Source organism: Cherax quadricarinatus, chromosome 36 (assembly GCF_038502225.1).
Source record: "Cherax quadricarinatus isolate ZL_2023a chromosome 36, ASM3850222v1, whole genome shotgun sequence".
Taxonomy (NCBI): Eukaryota; Metazoa; Arthropoda; class Malacostraca; order Decapoda; family Parastacidae; genus Cherax; species Cherax quadricarinatus.
In genome coordinates, this window is record NC_091327.1 from 32,221,094 (window position 1) to 32,241,545 (window position 20,452).

Here is a 20,452-nt window from a genome sequence, read left to right on the forward strand (position 1 = left end):
CTAGCCTCGTTCTTGCTGTAGCAGGAGGCCTGGTCACAGACCGGGCCGCGGGGGCGTTGACCCCCGAAACTCTCTCCAGGTAAACTTCAGGTAAACCCATGCTTCACACCCATATAAAAGTTTTGGTACAACTATCATACATTACCTTCTTTGCCTTCTTGGATAACGTTTTTTGTCTCCACAGATACCTCAATGCACCACCCACATATTTTCCTTCATCAGTTCTATGGTTAACCCCGTCCTTCATATACCCATCCACTGATAAGTCTACTCCCAATTATCTAAATACATTCACTTCTTCCAATGTGACATCCAATTTTTCTTTACCTAAATCATTTGATACCCTCATCACCTTACTCTTATCTACTTTCACTTTCAACTTTCTTCCTTCCAAACTCGTACACTAACCTTTACAACTTTTCTTTATAATCTCCCAGAAGCACAGTATCATCAGCAAAAAGTAATTGTGTCAACTCCCATTTTGTATTTGATTCCACATAATTTAACCCACACCCCTCTCCCCAACACCCCAGCATTTACTTCTTTTAGTAACAACAACACCTATAAATATGTTAAACAATCATGGTGACATTACACATTCCTGTCTAAGGCATACTTTTACTGGAGAGTAATCTCTCTCTCTTACACAACCTAACATAAGCCTCACTATCCTCATAAAAGCTCTTTACAGCACTGAGTAACTTACTACTTACACCTACTCCATACACCTGCAACATATGCCACACTGCTCCCTTATCCACCCTATCATATGCCATTTCTAAATCCATAAATGCAATGAAAACTTCCCTACCTTTATCTACATATTGTTCACTTACATGCTTCAGTGTAAATGCTTGATCTATACATTCCCTACCCATTGTCAAGCCTCCTTGTTCATTTGCGATCCTGCTCTCTGTCTTATCTCTAATTCTTTCAATAATACACTTTACATGGTATACTCAGTAAACTTATTTCCCTATAAATTTTACATTCTCTTTCGTCTCCCTTCCCTTTATATAAAGAAACTATACATGCTCTCTGTCAATCCTTAGGCGCCTTCCCCTCTTTTATACATTTACTGAACAAAAAGAACTAACCACTCCAAAACTATATCCCCTCCTGCTTTTAACATTTCTGTCATCATCCCATCAGTTCCAGCTCCTTTATTCTCTCATTTTACCCAATCCCTCACATACCTCCCCCACACTCACTTCTGGCTCTTCTTCACTCCTAAAAAATGTTAAACCTCCGTGGCCAATGCATGAAGTTACTGCCTCCCTCTCTTCATCAACATTTAATAGTTCCAGAAAATATTTTTGCCATCTTCTCAATACTTCCAATTTCCCATCTACTACTCTGATATTCTGTTTTTAACTGTTAAATCCATATAGGGTGTCCAGTAGCTCGATCGCTACCACATTCAGCTCACACGCTGAGGTCCAAGGTTCAATTCCATGGTATGGCAGGAAACATCAGGATGTGTTCCTTTAAGACACCTACTGTCCGTGTTAACCCATCAGTAAAATGGGTACCTGGGTGTTAGTTGACTGGTGTGGGTTGCATCCTGGGATAAAATTTACCTAAGTTGCCCAAAATGCTTTGCATAACAAGCGGGTTTCTATACAGTAGTATGCCACTGATATCAGCTAGGTCTGTGTACTTGTATGTACATGTACTTGTAGAAATAAAGACTTTTTTTTTCATTAACATATCAGCCATTTCCCACCATTGTTGGGTGCCCTGAAAAAGAAAAACTTTCATCATTTACTCCATCAATATCTTGCCAGAGGCATGCTAACACAACAGTTATAAAACTGCAACATTAACACCCTTCCTTCAGAGTGCAGGCACTGTACTTCCCATCTCCAGGACTCAAGTCTGGCTTGCAAATTTCCTTGAATCCCTTCATAACCTTGCTCACACTCCAACAGCACGTCAAGTCCTAAAAATCATTTATCTCCATTCTCTCCTATCTAACATGCTCATGCATGCTTGCTGGAAATCCAAGCCCCTCCGTGGCCAATGCATAAAGTTACTGCCTCCCTCTCTTCATCAACATTTAATAGTTCCAGAAAATATTTTTGCCATCTTCTCAATACTTCCAATTTCCCATCTACTACTCCGATAGAGAAGTTGCAGAGATTGGTGGATGAATTTGGTAGGGTGTGCAAAAGAAGAAAATTAAAGGTGAATACAGGAAAGAGTAAGGTTATGAGGATAACAAAGAGATTAGGTGATGAAAGATTGAATATCAGATTGGAGGGAGAGAGTATGGAGGAGGTGAATGTATTCAGATATTTGGGAGTGGACGTGTCAGCGGATGGGTCTATGAAAGATGAGGTGAATCATAGAATTGATGAGGGGAAAAGAGTGAGTGGTGCACTTAGGAGTCTGTGGAGACAAAGAACTTTGTCCTTGGAGGCAAAGAGGGGAATGTATGAGAGTATAGTTTTACCAACGCTCTTATATGGGTGTGAAGCATGGGTGATGAATGTTGCAGCGAGAAGAAGGCTGGAGGCAGTGGAGATGTCATGTCTGAGGGCAATGTGTGGTGTGAATATAATGCAGAGAATTCGTAGTTTGGAAGTTAGGAGGAGGTGCGGGATTACCAAAACTGTTGTCCAGAGGGCTGAGGAAGGGTTGTTGAGGTGGTTCGGACATGTAGAGAGAATGGAGCGAAACAGAATGACTTCAAGAGTGTATCAGTCTGTAGTGGAAGGAAGGCGGGATAGGGGTCGGCCTAGGAAAGGTTGGAGGGAGGGGGTAAAGGAGGTTTTGTGTGCGAGGGGCTTGGACTTCCAGCAGGCATGCATGAGCGTGTTTGATAGGAGTGAATGGAGACAAATGGTTTTTAATACTTGACGTGCTGTTGGAGTGTGAGCAAAGTAACATTTATGAAGGGGTTCAGGGAAACCGGCAGGCCGGACTTGAGTCCTGGAGATGGGAAGTACAGTGCCTGCACTCTGAAGGAGGGGTGTTAATGTTGCAGTCTAAAAACTGTAGTGTAAAGCACCCTTCTGGCAAGAAAGTGATGGAGTGAATGATGGTGAAAGTTTTTCTTTTTCGGGCCACCCTGCCTTGGTGGGAATCGGCCAGTGTGATAAAAAAAAAAAAAAAAAAAAAAATACTCCGATATTCTGTTTTTAACTGTTAAATCCATATAGGGTCCAGTAGCTCGATTGCTACCACATTCAGCTCACATGCTGAGGTCCGAGGTTCAATTCCACGGTATGGCAGGAAACATCAGGATGGGTTCCTTTAAGACACTTCCCTCCAACCTTTCCTAGGCCAACCCCTACCCCACCTTCCCTCCACTACATATTTATACATTCTTGAAGTCACTATTTTGTTCCATCCTCTCAACATGCCCGAACCACCTGAACAACCCTTCCTCAGGCTTCTGGATAATAGTTTTGGTAATCCCACACTTCCTCCTAATTTCCAAACTACGAATTCTCTGCATTATTTGCACACCACACACTGCCCTCAGACACGACATCTCCACTGCCTCCAGCCTTCTCCTTGTTGCAACATTCATCACCCATGCTTCACACCCATATAAGAATGTTGATATAACTTCCATGGACAAAGCTCTTTATCTCCACAGACTCCTCAGTGCACCAGTCACCTTTTCCCCTCATCAATTCTATGATTAATCTCATCTTTCATAGACCCATCTGCTGACACACTCACTCCTAAATATATGACTATATTCACCTCCTCCATACTCTCTCCCTCCAATCTGATATCCAATCTTTCATTACCTAATTTTTTTATCCTCATCACCTTACTCTTTCCTGAATTCATTTTTAGTTTTCTTCTTTTACATACCCTACCAAACTATTATTTACCCTTTGACTGTTTTGGTCGTATATATATGTCTTACGCACCACTGTTTCAGAGGTATTTATACACGTAAATTCTAGCGGCTTCAAATCAAGCAGGAGAAAGCTGGTAGGCCCACATGTGAGAGAATGGGTCTGTGTGGTCAGTGTGCACAACATAAAAAAAATCCTGCAGCATGCAGTGCATAATGAGAAAAAAAAAAACTGACCGTTTTTTGGATTTAAACACCGACTTTGAGGTGTGTTTTCATATAGTTTTTATCGTTGTATTTTCATTTTCATGGTCTCACGTGATAAAATGTTAAACATATTACAGAAATAGAGATGATTTTGTTTAGTTTCACAATGAAAACGACCTTGAAATTGAGCTCAAAGGAGCGGAAATGTTCGATTTTTACCAATGTTCAGGGGTAAGCAAATCACACCACACGTCCAATACATGTCAACTGGGGAGTCTAATATTCTTTCACTAGTGCACTGATATTATTTATACCATTTTTACAATACTGCAGTAGTCTGCATAACAGTATATTTTGTATTTTTTGTATGAATAAAAAATCAAAATAGAAAGCATTAGTAATATGAGAGGGGGCCTAGAGATGTGACTAATGAACAGAGGATATGTTATTTTAGTGCCAAGAATGTCTACATTGTTTATCCTGGACTCTATTTTGAAATTGGCATCTTTTTAATTTGTGTGAAACTGGCCAAATTGCCAATTTCTGACCACTTTATTGGGTAATTCAAGTCAGTAAATGGGCGGGTTCTTGTACTCAACTGATAGAAAAAAATAGAATTCTAAAGAAACAGCTATGAGTTTGGTCAACTGGAACAACGAAATTGGCCAAAAACAGGGCTCAAAGTCGGCAAAATGGCCGATGTGTAAATGTCGCAGAGACCGCTAACTTCGCGGGAGCGTAATTCCGTGAGTTTTCGACCAAATTTCATACTTTTGGTGTCATTACCATCGGGAAAAGATTCTCTATCCTTTCATAAGAAAAAATAATTTTTTTTTTCCAAAAATTTTGTGACAATGAGTTTCAGAAAGGGGCTTGCGACAGTTAACCCTTTCAGGGTCCGTCCCGTAGATCTACGGCTTTACGTTCAGGGTCCAAACCGTAGATCTACGCCATGAGCTCAGCTCACTCTGATAAACTGTGAGTGGTACATTTGGGCCTAGATATGAGAGAATACATCTATGTGGTATGTGTGCACCACATAAAACAGATCCTGCAGCACACTGTGTATAATGAGAGAAAAAAAATGAAATCATGATTTTTTGATTAAAACAGCAACTTTGCAGTGTTTTTTCGTATGTTTTTTATAGTTGTATTTGCGATTTCTTGGTTTCACTTGATAGAATGGAAGACATATTACAGAAATAGAGATGATTTTGATTGGTTTTAGCACTGGAAATGGCTTGAAACTGAGCTCAAAGTAGCGGAAATGTTAAATTTTTGCCGATATTCAAGAGTAAACAAACGACCTCACACGTCTAATACACGTCAGCTGGTGGGTCTAATATACATTCACAAATATGGTGATGATATTTATACAATTATTACAGTATTGCATAACAGTAAATCTTCTATTTTTTGGTGTGAATAAAAATTCATTATGTGAATAAAAAATCAAAATGGAATTTATTTGTAAAGCCTCAAAACATAACTAATGAACAGAGGAAATGTTAGTTTAGTGCCAGGAATGCCTACATTGTTCATTCTGGACCCTATTTTGAAATTGGAATATTTTGAACTTTGTGTTAAATTGGCCAAATTAACAATTTCCGATCACTTTATTTTGTAGTTGAAACAGTTGACTTGGCGATTTCTTGTGCTCAATCGGTAGAATAGAAGTAATACTAGTGAAATAGCTAAGAATTTGGTTGATTGGAATAATGTAATTGGCCTAAAATGGGAGACAAAGTCGGCAAAATCGCCGATTCGTAAATATTGCTGACACATCAAAATTCGCGAGAGCATAATTTCGTCAATTTTCCACCAAATTTCGTACTTTTTGTTTTATTACCTTCACAAAAAGATTCTCTACGATTTCATAAGAAAAAATAACAAATTTTTTTTTTGAAAATTCTTGGACACTGGTGCGTGACTCCAGATTTGGGCCTTGGACCCTGAAAGGGTTAAAGGGTTAATATTATTGTTCCATAGGCTTTCTTAACCTATTTATATCACTCCAAATTTTTTTTTCTCATTCTCAGCAAAATTTGCTAACAGTGCCTCACCCTTTCTGTCATTTGCTCTCCTTATGCACTTCCTCACTACCCTCTTCACCTCTCTTTTACTCTCCATATACTCCACCCTTCTTATATCACTTCTGCTTTGTAAAATCCTCTTTTTCTCTTTTATCACACCCTTTACCTCATCATTCCACAGTCACTTCCCTTTCTTCCCACACCCACCCTCCTATAGCTACAAACTTCTGCCCCACATTCTAACACTGCATTTTTTAAAACTATCGCACCCCTCTGCAGCCCCCACACTACCTATACTCTCACTAGCCCACATTTCTCTCAATAGTTGCTTATATCTCACCCTAACTTCCTCTTCCCTTAGTTTATAAACTTTCACCTCTCTCTCACTTACTGTTGCCCCATCTACCTCTTACTCTAACTGTAGCTACAACTAATAATGATCTGATATCTGTTGCCCCCTCTATAAACATACACATGCTAAAGTCTACCCATCATCCCTTAATCTACTAACACATAATCTAACAAACTACTTTCATTACGTGCTATCATATCTTGTTTTTTCTTTTTTTAACAAGTCGGCCGTCTCCCACTTAGGCAGGGTGACCCAAAAAGAAAGAAAATCCCCAAAAAGAAAATACTTTCATCATCATTCAGCACTTTCACCTCACTCACACATAATCACTGTTTTTGCAGAGGTGCTCAGAATACAACAGTTTAGAAGCATATACATATAAAGATACACAACATATCCCACCAAACTGCTAATATCCCAAAACCCCTGCTTTAGAGTGCAGGCATTGTACTTCCCATTTCCAGGACTCAAGTCCGGCTATATAAAAATAACCGGTTTCCCTGAATCCCTTCACTAAACATCATCCTGCTCACACTCCAACAGATCGTCAGGTCCCAAATACCACTCGTCTCCATTCACTCCATTCAAGGCTCCCCCCTTTTCATTTACCCCTGGCACCCCAAAGTTACCTACTACTCCTCCACAACAGTTTTACCCGCTTTTTTTTTTTTAACACGTCAGTTGTCTCCCAATGAGGCAGGGTGAGCCAAAAAAAAAGAAACACTTTCACAATCATTCACACATAATCACTGTCTTTGCAAAGGTGCCCAGATATGACAGTTTAGATGTCACTCCAGACAGCCAATATCCCAAACTGTGCTATACTGTTATACTATTTGATATCATTTTTATGTCTATTATTTTCACTCATATTTAAATGTTGACATCACTGTGAGCTTAATATTGAAATATACAGTGCCAGTGTGAGAACCACACTTTCTCACCTACATATGAAAGCTCAAGCAAATCAAGGGCTTTACCTCCAGCCTAATCCCTGAGATTGAAGAAAAGGAAGAGAATCTCTCAACACAATGGAAAGCCACCGATATGAAATCCTATAGCTAGTCTCCAATTTACAGGTTGTGCACCAGTCCTTTCTCTAAAGGAAGGTGTCTTGAAAACAGTGAGGAGCTGTATCTATCCTTTCCCTCCTTGAAAGTGGTGAGAGGCACTTGATCAGAGAAAGTCAATATCTCCTTTAGTTCCTTGAAAATGGTAAAGGGCTCTTAATCAAAGGAAGTATATCTATCCTTGCCTGAATGCCTGCCATTCTACATGTACTGTATGACCCTTACAGGCTTAGCAGTCACCTGACCTTAATAACAATGCTTTAGTCAATCTCCTAAACAATGGGCATTATGAGAAAATCTAAGAATAATTGAACTTCTGCAGATTGCCTATCAATAAAAACATTAAATAATTGATAAGCAAAAATTAGATGGCTGACTGTTCCATATTTCATCATGACACATCTAGCATTGCATTTTAATGTAGCAATGTGTTAGCAAACAAGCAGGACTAGATATTAAGTATGTGGAGGCTATGGCATGGCAGAAAAAAAAAAATACTGTATGCCATCCCCCTACTGAGAATAAAGATACTGAGCTCCACCTCTTGGGCCCATAAATGTGGCCAATTTGGAAGCACAAAGTATAATTACAAAAGGAGAGAATGGATTTCAATAAGAAAGAGGGTATGTAATTATAGAGAGTATGTTAGTGAGATAGCTAGAACTGGATTAAGATAATGGATGGTTATTGTTGCAGTCATAGGGAAGTGGTGAGCCAGAGTCGTACAGAACTTGCAAAATGAGAAGCTATCATATATGATCCGAAAGAGGGGACAGTAGCACTAATTACTTATATCAAGAGTAGTACACCTGAATCAGAGCAGCCCTACCCTCTCAACGAAAAGTGAACGAGTTCAAACAGGGAAAGTTTGATGAGGGAACACAGGCTGTATAATAGAATAAATTAATTAATGCCAAAAGTATAAACATTTCTGGCTATCTCCTTAAGTTCCCACACCACATGGAGATGATTTACTTAAGATTACTAGCCCCAGAAATGTATTATTGTATTATTATTATAATCATGAAGCAATATTAAATTTATAAGGTTCATAGAGCTTCTGAGATTGGGAAATAATCAGATTTGCTCTGAGGAAATGGAAACTAGCTCCATTTTCTTGGATCAAGACACCATCACCAACATCATGGTACTCCTTTGAAAGGGCCCCCAAAGGGTAATAACCAAGGATAGTTACAGAAAGCCAATCAGTGTGACTTATTTGAACCTAATAGATATAAAAATGCATTGCTTCTTTTAGGAACTTCCTGTCTTTGCAGCAGGTTTGTGTAAATCCTGACCCCAAATATGTCAACTGCCTTCAAATATTTCTTACAGTTTTAGTGAAGCAGCTGAAACATTAGTGTAAAAAAGTTTTCATTCTGGTTGGGCTCTTATTACAATGATATAGGAACATTAGTGTAAAAAAGTTTTCATTCTGGTTGGGCTCTTATTACAATGATATAGGAACAGAAAGGGCGGTGGAGTATGTGCCTACATTAGAAATGACTTAGCTTACAACCCAAGACCTGATTTAAATAACAATAAACTGGAGATTCTATGGTTTGAAGTGCTGCTTCCCAAGACCAAACCCATCTTAGTAGGAACTAGTTACCGCCCTCCTACCCAGGACCAGTTCTTAGAAGACTTTTCCAGAGTCTTGTCCGGAGTTGAAAGCAATTGCGAAACAATAATACTGGACGACTTCAATATCTGTTTTCAGCAACAGAATAACGGGCTATGCAAAAGGTATAAGCAAATTCTAGGATTAAATAGCTACACCCAACTAATTAATAAACCAACCCGGATCACACAGTTCTCAGCCACCCTAATTGACCACATACTTTGCAACCGCGCTGAGAACATTAGTCAGTCAGGCGTCATTACCACAGGTCTTAGTGATCATTTCATCATTTACTGCACCAGGAAAATCACTAGGGATAGGATAGGCCTACACAGGACAATAAAAATGAGGTCAACTAGAAACTACAGTAAAGAAACACTGGTAAATAGGCTACACAATTGTGACTGGACAGAGATAACAAGTTGCACGGACGTAAACGATGCCTGGGAAAAATTCAAAACAATGTTCACTACCATTCTTAATAATATTGCACCAGTTAAAGAGGTTAGGATTAAACGAAGAACTGAACCCTGGATGACTACTGAGATATTAGATAATATGAAATTCAGAGACCAGCTGCTAAAAAGATTTAAAGCAAACAGACAGGATATTGCAGCACTAAATGAATTCCAAAGGGTGAGGAACAGAGTACAGAGGCTTATAAAAGGAGCAAAGGCAAAGCACTATTGCTCAAAAATTGAAGAATATAAGCATAACCCCAGAAAGCTCTGACAACAACTAAAACAGTTGGGATATAGCCATAAGCCAGTAGATAGGTCTAACATAGTACTCACTATCGATAATGAGGTATGCCACGAAACATCTAAGGTGGCAAATTGCTTTAATTCCTACTACACATCTGTTGCATCAACACTAGTAAGTAAACTACCAGCTGCATCAAATACCTTTAACACAGACTCTGATAAGTTTCAAACATACTATACCAATAAAGGGGTAACCCCAAACAGTTGTCAACTAGTAAGTGTATCTCATGACTTCATTCAAAAAGAACTAAGCAGGTTAAACCCAACTAAGAGCACAGGCCCTGATAACATCCCATCTAAGTTCCTAAAAGATGGTGCTTTTGAACTGTCAATCCCTATTGCTCACATAATAAATCTATCAATCACCACTAATACCGTACCGGAGGGGTTCAAGGAGGCCAGAGTTACTCCTATCTTCAAGAAAAATAATAGGTCTGATGTAAGCAACTATAGACCTGTTAGTATACTCAGTATAATATCTAAAATTCTGGAGAGGGCGGTGTATTCTCAAGTAGTTAAGTACCTTAATGACAACAGCATTCTCCATAGCTATCAATCGGGCTTTAGAAGATCCTACTCAACCGATACCTCCCTTATTAATCTGATGGATTACCTGAGAACTGAAATGTCAAAAGGGAACCTCATAGGTATGGTAACCTTAGACCTGCAAAAGGCCTTCGATACTGTCAACCACAATATATTATGTAATAAACTTCAATCTATCGGTATAGGTTCTGTAGACTGGTTTAAGTCCTACCTTAGCAACAGGAGACAAATAGTCAAAATCAACAAAATGGAATCAGAACCCCTGCCGATAACATGTGGAGTTCCCCAAGGTAGTATTCTGGGTCCCTTACTATTCTTATGTTATGTCAATGATATGCCTATCAGTGTCAAGTGCAAACTCCTACTGTATGCAGATGACAGTGCTCTGTTAGTGACAGGTAAAGACCCACAAGATATTGCTAATGTTTTAACACTGGAACTGGAGTCCTGCAGCAAATGGTTAGTAGACAACAAACTATCATTACACCTAGGGAAAACTGAAGCCATTCTCTTCGGAACGAAACATAAACTGAGAAGGGTAAATAATTTTAATGTTCAGTGTAATGGGGAGTCCATCACTTTGGTTTCATCAGTTAAATATCTGGGAATCCCCTTTGACCCATGCATGTCAGGAGAATTGATAGGGAACAGTGTAGTAAAGAAAGCGAATGCCAGGCTGAAGTTCCTGTATGCCAGGCTGAAGTTCCTGTATAGACAAGCACAGTGTCTACCTACTGAGGCTCGCAGGACCCTATGTCTAGCCCTTATACAATGCCATATGGATTACGCTTGCTCTTCTTGGTACTCTGCCTTGACAAAAAAACTGAAAGATAGACTGCAAATCACCCAGAACAAAATCGTAAGATTCATCCTGGGGCTGGGACCAAGAGAACATGTAGGCCAGGATGAATTACAGCAGTTGGATATGCTGAATGTTGAAGACAGAGTAAAACAACTGAAGCTAAATCATGTTTATAAAATTGCTCACGAACAGTGTCCAGAATATCTTGCTGTCAATTTTGTCAAGGTTGGGAACCAAAGCAATCATAGTACTAGGGGGAGAGAGCACAACTTTGTAGTACCCACAGTCAGTGGCCAGGCTTCAAACACCTTTTATTGTACAGCAATAAAGGAATGGAACAGACTACCCACAAATGTCAAGGCCAGTCATAGCTTGAACCAGTTCAAGAAGACTGCCAAAAAGTGTCTGATGAATGAAGCAACAGAAAGGGAGGGGAATGATTTTCTATTTTTTAGCTAAAATACGTGTAAATTTTACCTTATCCCTAGTAATGACCCTCGTATTGTAGATAGTCGTAATGACCCTCGGGTAGTAGATAGTCTTAATGACCCTCGTATTGTAGATAGTCTTAATGACCCTCGTGTAGTAGATAGTCTTTTTAGTATGATAATAAGATGTTATCTTCATTATAGAATAATAAGAAAATATTATAACCTTTATATTATAATAATAAGGTAAAAGGACCCCAATGGAAATAAGTCACTCTGTCTGACTTTTTTGGGTTATCCTAGGTTCTCTACACATATGCTGCTATGTATGATAATTCTATGTAACTGTATTGTGTATACCTGAATAAATTTACTTACTTACTTACTTACTTCAACAATAACATGAAAGTAACTAAGACAGAGGGAAACAAAACAAAAAGGCACAAATAAGGTGTAATAAATAAATGTGGTAGAGGCAAGAGGAGGGGATAGAAGGATGATTTATCTAAACTGGTAATGAAGAAATAGAAAAATGAACATGACACCAAGTGTTACCCAAAGGTAAATTTGCTGAATAGGATAAATTTTTCTATAAAAAACAAAAAACTCAGTCTTACTGGATATTTACAAATCAGACATGGAATAATATTTTAAAAATCTATATTGAAATAATTTAATCATATGACAATAATAAAAGTACAGTGGGCCCTCGGCTAACGATATTAATCCGTTCCTGAGAGCTCATCGCTAGACGAAATTATCGTTAGCCGAATTAATTTTCCCCATAAGAAATAATGGAAATCCAGTTAATTCGTTCTAGACAGCCAAAAGAATTAAAAAGAATTTTTTTTTTCATGAAATATACATTTCCCTACAAAGAAAACAATGAGACACGCACAATAACTATACAGTGGACCCCTGCCATTCGGTGGTCGTGACTTTTGTGAAATCCGACTTTCGGCAAGTTTTTTCAGCAAAATTTAGCTTCGTGGTTCGTGATTGGACTCGTGATTCGGCGACCTTCTGGTACGCGTCTGCCCATCAGCGCACACACAAAGCCAGTCTCCCTCACTATTCACACTCAGTGTGCCATTGTTTACCAGCATGTGACCATCACCCCACGGGTTCATACAACACATTTCATAATAATTCTTTGTTTTTTTGTGCTTGCAACTGCTAAATAAGCCACCATGGCCCCAAAGAAAGCTCCTAGTGCCAGCCCTTTGGTAAAGAAGGTGAGAAACACGATAGAATTAAAAAAAAAACTCATAGCAAATTACTAAAGTAGAGGAGAAAGAGAGAGGGGAGAATGTGCCTTCTGCAGTGATTCAGTGATTCTACAATATGTATGATACTAAAGTAGCAGGTATCGATAAAGGCTATAGCTCCAGCCAGCGATAAAGTGTAGAATTAACAGTGTAGCAAGTAAGTTAAACGAGTAAGCGATAGAAAAACAACACGAGAGTAACTCTCCAATGTTGTTGGATGTGTATAGGACCGCTGAACATACACCGCCCTGCTATCTTCCACCACCCTAAACCTCTGCCAACATCTCCTTCATCAAACTAACTAATTAAACTAACATCTCCTCCAAGGTAAGTGTAAATATAAAAGTGTAAGTATAAAAGTAAATACAGTGGACCCCCGCTTTACGATCAGCTCCCAATGCGACCAATTATGTAAGTGTATTTATGCAAGTGCGTTTGTACGTGTATGTTTGGGGGTCTGAAATGGACTAATCTAATTCACAATATTCCTTATGGGAACAAATTCATTCAGTAATGGCACCTGAACATACTTCTGGAATGAAATAATATCGTAAGCCGGGGGTCCACTGTATAAGTGTAAATATAAAAGGACACCAATGGAAATATGTCACTCTTGAATTTTTTGGGTTATCCTGGGTACTTTACACATATGCTGCTATGATAATCCATGTAACTGTACATGTATTTGTGTATACCTGAATAAGCTTATTTATTTATAAATTAAAATGTAGACATTTCTTATTTATAAATTAAAATGTAGACATTTATTTATAAATTAAAATGTAAACATTTCTTATTCATAAATTACATACATTGTTTAACCCTTTGACTGTTGCAGTCGTATATATACGTCTTACGAGGTACCGTGTTTGACGTACATATACTCAAATTCTAGCGGTTTCAAATCAAGCAGGAGAAAGCTGGTAGGCCCACATGTGAGAAAATGGGTCTGTGTGATCAGTGTGCACCATATAAAAAAAATCCTGCAGCACGCAGTGCATAATGAGAAAAAAAAACACAGACCGTTTTTTTTAATTAAAATGTTGACTTTGTGGTCTATTTTCATATAGTATTTATGGTTGTATTCTCATTTTCTTGGTCTCATTTGATAGAATGAGAAACATATTATAGAAATAGAGGTGATTTTGATTGATTTTACTAAAAAAAAAAAAACCTGGAAATGGAGCTCAAAGTAGGGGAAATGTTCGATTTTTGCAAATGTTCAAATGATGTCATTGTCCAATAAATGTCCAACTAGCCATTCTAATATGCAGTCATGAATGGGTTGATGTTATTTATACAATTATTAGTATTGCAGTAGTCTGCATAACAGTAAATCTTCTATTTTTTGTTTGAATAAAAATTCAAAATAGAAAGCAAGAGTAATATCAGAGGGGCCTGGAGACATGACTGATGAACAAATAAAATGTTATTTTAGAGCCAGGAATGTCTGCATTGTTCATTCTAGACCTTATTTTGAAATTGTCATATTTTTTTAATTTTCGTGAAATTGGCCAAATTGCAAATTTCTGACCACGTTATTGGGTAGTTGAAATTGGTAAATGGGCAGTTTCTTGTACTCAATCAATAGAAAAAATGGAGTTCTAAAGAAATAGCTATGAGTTTGGTCGACTGGAACAATGGAATTAGCCAAAAATAGGGCTCAAAGTGGGCGAAATCGCCGATTTGTAAATATCGCCGAGGTCGCTAACTTCGCAAGAGCGTAATTCTGTCAGTTTTCCATCAAATTTCGTTTTTTTTGGTGTAATTACAATCTGGAAAAGATTCTCTATCATTTCATAAGAAAAAGTAATTTTTTTTTTTAAATTTTGCGACACCAGGAGACACCTCAGGATTGGGGGTTGCAACAGTCAAAGGGTTAAGTGTGATGGTTAATAAATAATAAATGGTGGTGGTGGCCAAAGCCTCCTCCGCCACCAACACTGCTTCTCTCAGTGGCGGCCCTTAAACCCAACAACAATGCTTACACCATGTACTCCTCTCATACATTATGACATTTTATCCATTCTAGAGTATATATCATGTTTCTATGTTATTAATATTATTTATAATGTCATATTAGATGAATTGTGATAGATAAATAAGCCGTAGAGATGATATTAGCGTCATATTGAAGCATAATAAACTTGCCTTCCTCTTGCCTCCTACCTACCTCCTACACCAACAAGAATCAATAAAAGTTAAGTATGATGTTAAATGTTCATTTACCCAGTTTATTAGTGCTTTATATTTATTTTTTATTGTTTTCTGTATGTAAATCTATATTTAATCTTTAAAAAATTATTTTTTTTAATACTTTTGGCTGTCTGAAATGGATTAATTAGGTTTCCATTATTTCTTATGGGGAAAAATAGATTCACCAATCGTGAATTTCGCCAGTCAGCAGACTCTCTGGAACGGATTAATCACAAAACTCGGGGGTCCACTGTATAAATAAATGTTAAAATGACACTTACCTTTATTGAAGAGCACTGATGAGTGATGACACACTGTTTTTCTTGAACACTCTGGGATTTTCAGAGTGATACATGAATAATGGCTTCACTTTGCAATCCCCACTAGCATTACAACAAAACAAGAAAGTTAGCCTGTCTTTCATAAGCTTGTGTCCTGGGAGTGCCTTTTCCTCCTGAGTAATGTAGGTCCTGTTTGGCATTTTCTTCCAGAACAGGCCTGTTAATCACAACTGAACACTTGTTGGGGTGGGAATTTTTCACCTTCGACTTGCCTTATCACACTGTGTATGCCACTACGATTCTTAAATCTCTCAAACCAACCTTTGCTGGCCTTAAATTCACCAATATGAGCACTAGTTCCAGGCACTGTTTCCTGTTCACCTGGGTGTTAGTCAACTGGTGTGGGTCACATCCTGGAGGACAAGATTAAGGACCCCAGTGGAAATAAGTTAGACAGTCTTCGATGACTCACTGACTTTCTTGGGTTATCCTGGGTGGCTAACCCTCTGGGGTTGTTTCTCGGTAATTGTTTCTCGTTAAGCCACACCACCAACAGTCTCTCCACATCTTCGAGTAGTACAGCTGACGGTGGTGCAGCAACAGCTGACCGTGGTACAATAGTACAGTGGACCCCCGCCTTATGATATTAATCCATGCCTGAGAACTCATCGTAAGCCGAAATTATCGTAAGGCGAATTAATTTTCCCCATAAAAAATAATGGAAATCAAATTAATCCGTTCCTGACACCCTAAAGTATGAAAATTTTCTTTTTACCACAGGGCTACTGCAAGCCCTGACACGGCTTGAAGTAGCTGTGTCAGGGTGATTTTCATCCATAAAGGTTTGCAGTTCAACCCACTTTGCACACATTTCCTTAATCACTTTTTTCAATTCCATACTAATTCTCGCCCTTTTTACCACAGGGATGGTACTAGAAGCTTACTTGGAGTCCATGGTGACTTATTTTGCAGTTACAAGCACTAAAAACACTGGGATAATGTGAAATGTACCGAATGTATGCATAGATGTGACCGCACTAGCTGGCTTGTAAACACTGGCGCTGAGGCCACACGTGGGACGCGTCCCAAATGAATCACATAAGGCGAGTTTTTTATCGTGAGGCAAGGCAAAATTTTTGCATTCAAATGCTTCGTATGGCAGATTTAACGTAAGGCGATGCGTTCATAAGGCGGGGGTCCACTGTATGTATTTCAATAGTATTTCTCACTCTTTTTACCACAGGACTGGCACTAGAAGCTTTCTTTGGGCTCAAGGTGGCTTATTTAGCAGTTACAAGCACTATAAACAATGGAATAATACAAAATGTATCTAATGTATGCATGAAACCGGGCACCCTGGCTTGTAAACAATGACGGCAGGGCAGCTGAGGCGCTCAGGCTCGACGAACAGGTTCAGGACAAATCACGTTGGGCGAGTTTTTTATTGTTAGCCGGGCCAAAATTTTTACCCTCAAACACTTCATTGGGTGGTTATGCGATGCTTTCGTTAGCCGAGGGTCCACTATTTGACTTAAACAGGTGACGAATTCTCAAGAAACTTTAAAAAATACTTTAAACAATATATGAAGTTTCAAAGATATGGATTAAGCTGTTATGTAGTAAATAAAGCCTTTTATGTAAAGTTATTTGATAAAGTGACTTTATAAAACTATCACTTAGAAAAATGTTTTTTCTACATGCATGACATCCTGTACAAACCTCTGCTAATGAAGATACAGTGATATCAGTTGAAGACTGACAAATGATTGATGGAGTCTCGGGGAAAGCAAAGTTTCTGTTGTCTTCATATGACACTTGAGTTTCTACATCCTCCATGGCTGCAGGTGTTCTATCTGTCATATGTGCCTGGGTGCTCTGGTCAAGCAACCTTGGAATACTTCTCTCTGCCATAGCTTGAGATGATGATGATAATGAACCAACAGAGTCAGGTTTTGGTGGCTTGTAAGGGGTTGGTGATGATGCTGAAGATGTAGGTGTAGGAATATGATGGGCTTCCATTTCTTCATCTAATGCCTGCTGTGGTGTAGGAGACTCTGTTGGAGTGTTGGGCTGTTGTACCACATTTCCCAGATGGAAAGGAGAAACTCTGGGAGTACATTCAGGAGTGACATTTTTCCTCACTTTGCCTGGAGAAGATCCAGGAGTTACAGAGGGAGTCACTTGATATTTTATATCTAACATTGGCACTTTGAATGTAGGTGATGGAGGAGGAGTTGCAACATCTTCACTAGCCTTTTCCTCTTCATGGGAAAGCTGAGGAGTTAACAGTCTCCTTGGAGATGCCTCCTCTTTTGGTGGTGAGGGAGATGGAGAAGGTGTTCTTATCTGAGTGAAGAAAATTATGAATTTATATTAATGAGATATACATAATTTTGTTTACTTATATATGTACTGTGACTCATTGTCTTTGTATGGTGTCCCTGATTTAATTAAAGTCAAGGACAATAAACCGAAACTTTAATTAGTCTGGACTGGCATGCATAATTCCTATGTATAAAGGCAAAGGGGGACAAAAGAGAATGCAAAAATTATAGGGAAATAAGCAGTAGGTTGGCAGACAGCAACCACCCAGGGAGGTACTACCGTCCTGCCAAGTGAGTGTAAAACGAAAGCCTGTAATTGTTTTACATGATGGTAGGATTGCTGGTGTCTTCTGTCTGTCTCATAAATATGCAAGATTACAATTACGTCTTGCTACTTCTACTTACAATTAGGTCATACTATACATACATGCACACATTTATTTATACACACTCATCTGAGCTTTCTTTGATTTTATCTTGATAGAGATTTTGGGAAATGTTGAGTGAATGCATGGAGAGTTTTGAACAAAGTGTGAGGGTAAAGGTGGTTGGGGATATCAATGCTAAAGTGGGCAAAAATGTTGTGGAGGGAGAAGTAGGTAAATTTGGGGTGCCAGGGATAAATGAAAATGGGGAGCCTTTAATTGAGCTATGTGTAGAAAGAGGTTTGGTAATAAGTACTACATATTTTATGAAGAGGATAAATAAATATACAAGGTATAATATAGCACGTAATGAAAGTAGTTTGTTAGATTATGTATTGGTGGATAAAAGGTTGATGGGTAGGCTCCAGGATGTACACGTTTATAGAGGGGCAACTGATATATCGGATCATTATTTAGTTGTAGCTACAGTTAGAGTAAGAGGTAGATGGGAAAAGAGGAAAATGGCAACAACAAGCAAAAGGGAGGTGAAAGTGTATAAACTAAGGGAGGAGGAAGTTTGGGCGAGATTTAAGAAACTATTGGCAGAAAGGTGGGCTGGTGCAAGTATGAGTAGTGGGGGGTTGAAGAGGGTTGGAATAGTTTAAAAAATGCAGTATTAGAATGTGGGGAAGAAGTTTGTGGTTATAGGAGAGTGGGTGCAAGAGGAAAGAGTGATTGGTGGAATGATGAAGTAAAGGGTGTGATAAAAGAGAAAAAGTTAGCTTTTGAGAGGTCTTTACAAAGCAGAAGTGTTATAAGAAGAGTCGAGTATATGGAGAGCAAAAGAGAAAGGTGAAGAGAGTTGTGAGAGACTGCAAAAGGAGAGAAGATGATAGAGTGGGAGAGGCACTGTCAAGAAATTTTAATGAAAATAAGAAAAAATTTTGGAGTGAGTTAAACAAGTTAAAAAAGCCTAGAGAACGAATGAATTTGTCAGTTAAAAACTGAGTATGGGAGTTAGTTGATGGGAAGATGGAGGTTTTGGGAAGATGGTGAGAATGTTTTGAAGAACTTTTAAATGTTGACGAAGAAAGGGAAGTGGTAATTTCATGCACTGGCCAGGGAGGTATACCATCTTTTAGGAGTGAAGAAGAACAGGATGCGAGTGTGGGGGAGGTGCGCGAGGCATTACGTAGAATGAAAGGGGGTAAAGCAGCTGGAACTGATGGGATCATGACAGAAATGTTAAAAGCAAGGGGAGATATAGTGTTGGAGTGGTTGGTATTTTTGTTTAATAAATGTATGAAAGAGGGGAAGGTACCTAGGGATTGGCAGAGTGCATGTATAGTCCCTTTGTATAAAGGGAAGGGGGACAAAAGAGATTGTAAAAATTATAGAGGAATAAGTTTACTGAGTATACCAGGAAAAGTGTACGGTAGGGTAATAATTGATAGAATTAGAGGTAAGACAGAATGTAGGATTGCGGATGAGCAAGGAGGTTTCAGAGTGGGTAGGGGATGTGTAGATCAAGTGTTTACATTGAGGCATACATGTGAACAGTATTTAGATAAAGGTAGGGAAGTTTTTATTGCATTTATGGATTTAGAAAAAGCATATGATAGAGTGGATAGGGGAGCAATGTGGCAGATGTTGCAAGTATATGGAATAGGTGGTAAGTTACTAAAGGCTGTAAAGAGTTTTTATGAGGATAGTGAGGCTCAGGTTAGGGTGTGTAGAAGAGAAGGAGACTACTTCCCAGCAAAGGTAGGTCTTAGACAGGGATGTGTAATGTCACCAAGGTTGTTTAATATATTTATAGATGAGGTTGTAAAAGTAGTAAATGCTAGGGTGTTCGGGAGAGGGGTGGGATTAAATTATGGGGCATCAAATACAAAATGGGATTGACACAGTTGCTTTTTGCTAATGATACTGTGCTCATGGGAGATTCTAAAGAAAAATTGCAAAGGTTAGTGGATGAGTTTGGGAGTGTGTGTAAAGGTAGAAACTTGAAAGTGAACATAGAAAAGAGTAAGGTGATGAGGGTATCAAATGATTTAGATACAGAAAAATTGGATATCAAATTGGGGAGGAGGAGTATGGAAGAAGTAAATGTTTTCAGATACTTGGGAGTTGACGTGTCGGCGGATGGATTTATGAAGGATGAGGTTAATCATAGAATTAATGAAGGAAAAAAGGTGAGTGGTGTGTTGAGGTATAGGTGGAGATAAAAAACGTTATCTATGGAGGCAAAGAAGGGAATGTATGAAAGTATAGTAGTACCAACACCCTTATATGGGTGTGAAGCTTGGGTTGTGAATGCAGCAGCAAGGAGGCGGTTGGAGGCAGTGGAGATGTCCTGTCTAAGGGCAATGTGTGAT

General features: G+C 38.7%; 1 protein-coding gene across 1 annotated transcript in view; it reads right to left on the minus strand.

Annotated features, from left to right (window-relative positions):
* The window catches only part of LOC128691420 (ras guanine nucleotide exchange factor Y), a 112,837-nt gene that overhangs the window by 14,940 nt on the left and 77,445 nt on the right, over positions 1–20,452 (minus strand). Inside the window, exon 8 of the mRNA XM_053780290.2 lies at positions 17,105–17,731. Coding sequence (XP_053636265.1) covers positions 17,105–17,731 — 627 coding nt within the window. The remainder of the gene's footprint in view (positions 1–17,104; positions 17,732–20,452) is intronic.